The sequence below is a fragment of the Dichotomopilus funicola genome (assembly GCF_033296635.1).
Source record: "Dichotomopilus funicola strain CBS 141.50 unplaced genomic scaffold C8A04scaffold_7, whole genome shotgun sequence".
Classification (NCBI taxonomy): Eukaryota; Fungi; Ascomycota; class Sordariomycetes; order Sordariales; family Chaetomiaceae; genus Dichotomopilus; species Dichotomopilus funicola.
The window spans coordinates 426,744-435,715 of record NW_026944028.1 but is presented as its reverse complement, the minus strand read 5'-3'; the positions used below and the strand labels follow the sequence as shown (position 1 = coordinate 435,715).

Genomic DNA, 8,972 nt, shown 5'->3' with positions numbered 1-8,972 from the left:
CTACGTTGACATTGAGGCGTCGTCAGATAGCCGGCCTGGGGAAGCACGCAAGGGGTGAAATGGGGGGAGCGAAGGGGGAGGAAATTTCAAAGGCAGGTTCACACAAAGTTGAGCTTGGTCACTTGGGCGAGTAGTGATATATGGTTCGCAGCGGGGGTAAAATTTTCGCAAAGAGCGGCTGGTCCTAGATCTTGCCCAGAGCCCGCCGATGTGAATTGGTCGTTTCAACCGTTTGTCGGGTGTGCAAAGCAGGTGCTTGTCGATCCAAGGGGTTGTGTGGATTGTGATGGTAGTGCTTACCGGGCGTCAGGATTGAGATGCTAGCGGCGGGAGTATGCTTGAAATGTTGACCTTGGGGTCTTAAATTTAGCAACATGGTTTACGTGAACGCAAGTGTATCCTGAGGTCGCCAAGGGTCTCTTTTGTTTACAGATTTTCCTAGAGTTTTCCCACATTGTTGTTGCTCGGGCTTTGAATCTTTATTTCGTGAGATATTCTCCTATCAACCGCATTATCTCCTGTTGTAAACAGCTTGATCTCCAACTACAACCCTTCAATCTGTTTACCACTCTTCCCGAAACAAGCAAACGAAATCTGTTGCAGTTATAGCCTCAAGATTGATGCGAATCCAATTCAATCCCCGAGCCTGGGCATAGTTCCTCTGTCTAAACCCGGCTTACTCTACAAAGTCCTTACTAACAAAAAAAAGACAGGGGGCAAACCATAAGCCGAAAGCAGCAAGTTGCCACCCGCGTCCCGTTTCGCCCAGTCAAGGCAGTCTTCCACGGTTGCCGAAAGCCCTGCAGGTTCGGGGTTGCAACGGTGTACACGTGGCAGTGGATGAAACAAGATGCTGACCGGAACGGGGTGTAACAGGACCCTTGAGCACCGATGACTGGCTGGAGCGTTGATGAGGTGATTGGGAAGTTGAAAAAGGCGTTATCTGGACGAGGGAATTTGTCCTAACCTTTGCATTCGATTGTTGAGATGTCCTCGATTGTTGGAAGTGATGCAGTTCTGCACCAACGCGAGTTTTCTCTAGAAAGTTAACCCTGGGAAGAGGCTTGAAACATTGGACCCACGGTCGGTTGTGGGAGCCGTGCCCAGGCCTTTTCTTGACAGAATGTACCGGGACCCGGACGTCTTTTGACCTCGGACATGGGAATCAGTCTTGTGTTGTCTGAAACACTGGTCGTGTTACCGAGGTAGGCGCATTTTGACGGTCTGCGATATCGAATATAGTTATTTGAGCAGGGCTACCAACAATTTTCTAAATTTTTGTGGAAGTCCGCGGGCCCCATCGAAGCGCGTTGGTCAACGTGTTCCCCTTGTTTCTTGCGCGCTCTTCCCATGTTTTTAACATGTGGCAGCGGCATGTTTAAATGCAGTCGATGCACGCTGGACAGAAACGGAAGCTGGATCGTTGTTGCATGGTCAAGTTGGCGGAATTTGGCGTCAAATCGGCCGACCGAGGGGTTGCTTTTTCTTGATGTTCCCCACGGACCTGCCCGGCGACTGCAGGGGAATAGGGGCATGTTGCTTTGCGCTGCAGGAACGGGCCAGTGCGGGTCCTGGTCGAAACGATCGTGCCGAACAGGACGTCGTACCTTCGTAAAGTGTGTAGTAAGAAAAAGAACGGTACCGATAGAGAAGTCGACAATGAAGCCACCGGAAAGAAGGAAATGAAGCTGTATGTTTTCCTGCAGTCAAACCAACCGGCTGAAATTGCATCCACGCTCTCCTGCGTTCATCGGCGCTCATCCAATCTGACTTGCTGCAGTCGTTCATCCCAGCTTGGTGAATCGGCTCAAGAGCGGGCTCGATGCTTGACAGTAGGCTTTTTCTCCGCTGAACATCAGTGGGTCCCTGCGACCCCCCCGGCTGGCAGATCCCCGCTCCATTGCAGGAACCCAATCGCAGGACCCCAGGGATCACGCCGGTGGCCCTGGGCGAACAGGGCCAGGCACGAACACTGCTTGGACCGACAGATCCATTCCATGCCGGAGACACTCCATTCTTCCAATTCCAAGTTTCACTTCATCCAGTCTTCTTATCCGCGTATGTTGCAAACCACCTGCAGCAAAACACAAGACAAGACGAGACAAGAAAACGGCAGAACAGGAGACGGAATACACGGTTGACCCCCCAAGGTGTGCCGTGTAATTTGAGTTATTCCGCAGTCACGCTCTTTGCTGCTGCGGCATTGGCCTGCGAGGAAACGCGTGGCCGGGATTGGCTGGCTTCCCAGTTTTTTCCCCAACTTGTTTCTTTCTTTTCCTGTCACTTTTGTCCCACGCCCACGGATGGATGGCGTTACGCGGGCTGCGAGTGCCACGTCCCGATCCCGTCGCTTGCTGCTTTTCCCAGCCCTAGACGCCCCCGATCGCTGCTTGTCCGGGGAACCAACCACGCGCTCTCGCTCGACCACTCCCACTCCCACCACGCCCACGTTCGCTATTATGCCCGCCCCCGACACCGCGGCCGGTACGACTGTCACCAACACGACTGTCACCAGCACCAGCACCAGCACCACGACCACCAATGCCAATGCCAATGCCAATGCCGCCGCTTCTTCCCGTCGTAGCGGCCGGCGTAAGCCTGATCTGAACATTGATACCGCAGGGCCTTCCCCCCCACCTCCACCTCCACCACCACGCGCTCCCGAGCGAGAACGAGACAGGGAAAGGAATAGGGATAGGGGAAGAGAGAGTGAAAGAGACGGAGGCCGCGACGAGCAACTTCGAACTCCAGCCCGGGAACGGGACCCGGACCAAGACTTTGATCGAGGCTACGACCGAGACAGAAACAGAGACAGGGACAGAGGCCGAGACGACCTGCATGAGCACCTGCACGGCCTGCCTCGCACGCCGAGCGATTGCTCACCTCGCACAAGCCGAGCGCTGCGGGTTCCCGACGGCGGCCCAGGCACGGGACGCGACGGAGCGGACATTGAGACATTCCTAGAGGGCCTCACCCCCGTCGACCTACCCCCGATCGACATGCCCAACACAGCAAACGAACGCCCGGAACCACCACACCGCCCCACCGTACGCGACTCGCACGATCTCTCGCTGTCGCCCCGCCAAGTCACCCGCGATTCCCTCGTGGCGAACATGCTGCTGTCGCTCGACCAGCTGTCCATGTCGTTTGGCCCATCTGCAGCATCTGCTTCGTCTCACACACACGAACACCATACCTACGCGGGTGACGACCACGACCGGGCCTTGACCCTCAATTCGTCCTATCACCATCACCATCACCAACAGCTGCCACGTCCGAGTCGCAGCGTCAACGAACACTCCCACAACCACGGCCACGGCCACGGCCACGGCCATTCGTACAGCTCCGACTACGAAGGAACCGACGACGCAAGCCGCATCTCACCGCGCGACCGCCGCCGTAGTAACAGCGGACCCAGCTATCACCAGCACCACCACCCAACGCCTGGCCTAGGCCGCATCAATAGCCTGCGCGAAGTCTCGCAACGGAGCCCAGGACGACAATTGCATTCGAGGGGAGGAAAAGGGAGCAAGAGCAGCAGCATGACGAGCGTCGATGCGGCAGGTGGGTATGCCCAGGTCATTGGCAGCCAGCGATGGGCCAAGGGAATCGGTCGCCGGTCTTCTAGTTTCGACGGGGAAACGCGTTCCTCACCAGCCCCGTGGCAGCTCGAGTTCGCCGGCTCGTTCCTCAACGACAACTTCGACGCCGCGCCCACTCCCACGATCCCAGGAGGCCCCCGGAAGTTAACCACAGCACCATCGATGCCTGTGATGCCCGTGATGGCCCCGCCAGAGCCCAAGGCTGATGCGAAGTCGTCGAGCAAGGGGTCCGTCCCGGAACGCCGGAGAAGCACCCGGTCGTCGAGGAGCGCGACGCTCGGCCGCAAGGCGGAACCCAAGTTCAACACCCTCCGCGATGCACCACCGCTGCTGCCGGATCATGACGCTGCACCGGCCCCGCATATCGGGTACGGCAAGTCCAAAGACCCGGTGCCGTCGAGCAATGGAGTGCCGCAGGCCAAAGAGAAGCAGGGCTTCTTCCGCCGCATGTTCGGATCGTCCAAGAGCGCCGTGTCGAGCCCCGTTACAACACCGCAAATAGCAAGTTTCCCGCCTCACAAACTGTCCGCGACCCCTCCACCGACTTCATCTCGTGACGGGCCGATGGCGCAGCAGGCCACGACGCACACGCTGCAAAAGAAGACGTCGTCCTTTTTCCGCCGGCGGAAACCCTCGATGACGGACTCAGAGCCCCCACCGATTCCCATGGCGCCGTCCGTGCGGATTCCCGCCATGGACCGGGTCGAAGCGCTGTCCATGTCCATGCAACCGGAGCCGAGCCCCATTACCAGCTTGCGACGGGCGATGGACCCCTTTTTGCAGGGGAGTCCCATCCAGGGCCCCGACACAGGAGCGCTGGATTCGGTCTTGCCCTCGATTGAGCCTCACGATGTGCATGATGATGAGATGGATGACCACAATAATAGCCCTAAAAACAACAATAATAATTATAATAATTCCAGCGGCAAAACAGCTGCTGCTGCCCAGGACGAAGGCCGCACGCCACGGGGTTTCTCGCCCGACTACGAGCCGAGTCCGAAAGCGGTCATCCGCAAGGTCGACCCGGAGGACCACCATTTGCCCGCCGTGGCCACTCCGAGCCGTGCACCGGTTGAGTCGTCGCCGATGGAATCGCCGCCCAAGTCGTTCTTGCGGGATAATAGCGACAGCGAGGACGGCCAGAGCCCGATGCCGAAGCGCAAGACCAAGAGCAACAAGACGACGCCACGGCCCGCCGAGCCTAGGGAGAACAGCAACAAGACGTTGAAGCCCGGGATTGGGAATGGGAATGCCAATGCGCGCGCTGATGGGCGGACCCGGTCGCTCTCGCCGGCCGTGTCCAAGTCGAAGAGCGTGCCAAACTTGAATAAGGCTGCGCGGCTTTCGGTGCGGACAAGCGAGACGAGACAGCAGCAGCAAGATCAATTACCACCACCACCGCTCCTCTTACAAACTCCACGTCGAGACTCCAACACACTTGGCGTCACGCCTGAGGTGACCACCGTCGTGCATAGCGTGCCCAGTCTGCGTGTCGACAGCGCCGAGGGCAGTCCCAAGGGCAGCGGCAAAAGCACAAACGCAGACAAACCCGCCACGCAACCCTCCAAATCGATCGACGAACCCGAAATCGTAATCGGCGAGCCAACCGAAGACGAACGCCAAAAAGCGCAGCAAATCTACGACGGCAACGAGGACTTCATCCAAAAGGACCGGGCCGCCGCGTGGATGGGCGAGGAAGGCATCGTGCGGCAGCGGACGCTACGGGCGTACATGGAGTTGTATGATTTGGAGGGCCAGAGCGTGGTGGCGAGTTTGAGAATGGTGTGTCAGCGGTTGTTGTTGAGGGCCGAGACGCAGCAGGTGGATCGGATTTTGATTGCGTTTTCGAAGAGGTGGTGTGCGTGTAATGTGAGGCATGGGTTCAAGTCGAGTGGTGAGTTTGCCCTCGTATTCCTCCCTAAGTACTCGATCCCGGAGTGAATCGACTGACTGTACTAACAACAATAGACGTCATCCACACCATCTGCTACTCCATCATCCTGCTCAACACCGACCTGCACATGGCCGACATCGAGCACAAGATGACGCGCAGCCAGTTCATCAAGAACACCATGACCACCATCCGCCAGGCCGTGCTAGACTCGGCTCCGGATGCCTTCGAGCGGCCGAGTATTCTCCCGGGCAAAGGCGGCGACGCAGATGTTCGCACGTCGGATGAGTTCAAGCACAACAGCTTCCGCGCGTCGTTCATCAAGCCCGCCGGACGCCCGACCTCGGCGATTGGCGTCTTCACCGACTCATCGCCCGCCGACACCTGTGGTCCGCTCGTTAAGGCACCATTCGACGGCCCCATCCGCGCATGGGAAACCCAAGTCGAGATCGTGCTCAAGGACATCTACGCGTCCATCCGCGACGACCGACTGCCGCTGTTCGGGGCCGAGAACACCCCGCAAACCCCGAGTGGGCTGTCGGTTATGGGCATGCTCAAGCGGTCGCCGAGCGTGCTGAGCAAGGCGCCGTCGGAAGGGGTCGCGTCGACGCGTGGCCGGGTGCCAGCCGAGGGAAGCGGAACGACAAACAACACAAACAAGGCCAATTCGTCGCGGTGGAACTCCAAGAGCCGGTCGCGCCCGCGCGGTTTCAACACGGGCTTCTCATCCAGCCGCACCAGCTTCGAGGACGCCAACTCCGTCTGGACCCCGACCGACTCGTCCGCTACCTGGAGCAAGCTCTCGCTTGGCCGCACCCACACATCCATGTCTATGGACTCGTTCGGGTCGTCATACCCGCGCGGCGACTTCCAGCAGTCGATTGGGTTTGCCAACGCGCTGAGCCAAGCGATTATCCGCGAGGACAGCGCGCTGGAAGCGTCGGCCACAGCTGGCGGGAAGGATGAGGTGCATGTGCCGCTGAAGAGCGAGCAGTTGCTGGACGATGAGTCCCTCGAGCTGGCCGGCCCGCCGTGGATTAAAGAGGGTATTGTCACGCACAAACACCATCTCGATGGCATCGACAAGCGCGCCCGCGACCGCAACTGGACCGAGGTGTTCGCCGTCATCCAGAAGGGCCAGCTCAGTCTGTTCTCCTTCTCGCCGAACAAGTCTGCACGCCACAAGAACCGCCGCGGTCTCGGCGCCAGCCAGCTGCCCAAGGGGGCTGTCGTCGGCGGCGGTAACTGGCAGGACAACGCCACGAGCCAGGGGACATTCTCCCTACGACAAACCCTCGCCTCGGCGCTTCCCCCTCCGGGTTACTCCCGAGCTCGCCCGCATGTGTGGGCGCTCTCCCTGCCCACGGGCGCCGTGCATCTCTTCCAAGTCGGCACCCCCGAGATCTGCAAAGAATTCGTCAACACAGCCAACTACTGGAGCGCGCGTCTCAGCACCCACCCCCTCGTCGGCGGCATCTCCAACATCGAATACGGCTGGAGCGAAGCCATCATCAACAGCGCGGCCACCGCCGCCGCCGCCAGCGAAAGCACCACCAGCGTCGGCGGCGCCGCCAGCAACACTAACCGCCCACCAAGCAGCACAAAAGGCCACTCCCGCCCCGGCAGCGCCGTCAACGCAGCCGCCGCCGCCGCCGCAACCCTCACCAGCCTCGGCCGCTCCTCCATGCAATCCGGCCGGTCCATGCGCTCTGCCTCCTTCGATTTCGCTCCTGTCGTCGTCCGGCCCGGGTCGGGATCCTCTGGCGTCCTGGGCGGTGCTTCCCTGCCGCGGCATCTTACGGGTTCCTCGTCGAATATCCCCCGCCACAACACCGGCGGCAGCACCACCCAGGGCGTGAGCACGAGTAAACTCCCCGGTGATCGCATCCACATCACAGATTGGACCCCTCCCACCCAACCAACCCGCGCCTCTCCCCTCTCCGAATCCGACCAGTTAGTCTCCCTACTCGCATATGTCCGGTCAATCGAAACAGAACTGCAATCGCACAATGCCCTCCGATCACCAATGTTGGGCGCCTTCTCGCCACGCAGCGGGAATGCGGCAAGGGCGATGGCGAATTGGGAACGGAAGAGTGAGTATTTGCTCAGGGAGAGTGTTAAGTTTCGGACGTATGTGGAGGGGTTGAGACTTGCTGCGGAGAGGAGGGTGGGGGTTTATGCTGAGAGGGAGGGGAGGAAGGATGAGGGGGGGTTGGGGGGTAAGGATGGGGCAGGGGAGGAGGAGGAGGAGGTTGTGCTTGGGGGGCTGGGGGTGCCGGGGAAGAAGTGAGGTTGTCTAGGGGTGGACTGCATGCGTAGGCAGAAGGGGGTTGGATGGACAGGGCATAGACAGATGGGTGGACGGATAGATGGATGGGAAGACAAAGCAATAAACATATTGACAGATGGATGGAGCAATGGATGGACGAAGCATGGATAGCTGGACGGACGAGCACACAACTGGGTGGGCGGGGCAACATCCCGGGCCGAAACGACGCGACGATGGGGATAATATACATCCCACAGCAGCAATACCAAGGCCACAGCAATCTCAGGGCCGCAGCGATACGGGGTATACAGGGTTACTTACACATGGCAGAGCAGAGCAAAGCCCAGCTGGATCTTTAGAGCGGCTTTTGTTCAACCATGCTGTATTCGTTCTCTCTTTTCTTTTTCTTTTTTAGGACTTTTTTTTTTGAAACTAGGTCTATTTGTATTAATCCGTTTTCGATTCTGATATGGAAATACATTATATCAACTCTGTGATGTGATAATTGTGTTGTTGGTGTTTTGCGTTCTTGAGCAAGCAAGCAGACCGAGTGCGTAAGCCGACTGTGTAAACCGAACAAATGATTGAGTTGACTGCGGTTGATGATTGATGACTGACGGAAAAGGGGGGACATGCGTGCCAGGGTTGGGGTTATCTCTGTGGGAAATCACTTGTTACCGTCCCGCACCGCAAAACGCACGTTACTTACACCTGAGTGTATTGTTAAATACCAAAAGCTAAAAGACAATCAATGCAAGCTCCCTCAAACTTCATTCTATTTTCACACCTCCTATCCGGCCACTCGACCCCTTGTTTGTTGGCGATGCGCTGCAACTCCATCTTGCAACCTGCAGCTAATATCCATTGATTGGTCGGTTGGTCGGAGTAGCGCTGCCATAAACAACGGCCGCCGGCCGGGCTAGTTGGGATGTTGGTCAGTTGGTGCAATGGTCCATACTTGCCATGGTTATTACTGGCCCGATGGTCATTTGCCCAAGCAACCCAAAAAGCGAGGCATAATTAGTTGGGCGGCAGGCGCCAAAATGAAGGCGGCAACCCATTGCACGATCGACCACTCTCTGACCGCCTCGGTTCCTTTAAATCAGTCGTTTGGATGAATTTGGTTCCTTTCCAAACAGAAGTCTTACCTTCTTTGCATTCACCAAGTTTTCCAACACCCAAAGTTAAATCCCCAGCAAGCAACCAGTAA

At 58.0% G+C, this 8,972-nt stretch overlaps 1 protein-coding gene across 1 annotated transcript; it reads left to right on the top strand.

The window, feature by feature from the left end:
- Window positions 1-2,459: 2,459 nt before the first annotated feature.
- C8A04DRAFT_25579 (uncharacterized protein) lies at window positions 2,460-7,783 on the top strand (the record flags this gene model as incomplete). The annotated part of the gene is made up of 2 exons (XM_062779616.1): window positions 2,460-5,496; window positions 5,571-7,783. The coding sequence occupies 2 exons, from the start codon at window positions 2,460-2,462 to the stop codon at window positions 7,781-7,783; spliced, it is 5,250 nt and encodes a 1,749-aa protein (XP_062640029.1).
- Between the last annotated feature and the right edge of the window lie 1,189 nt (window positions 7,784-8,972).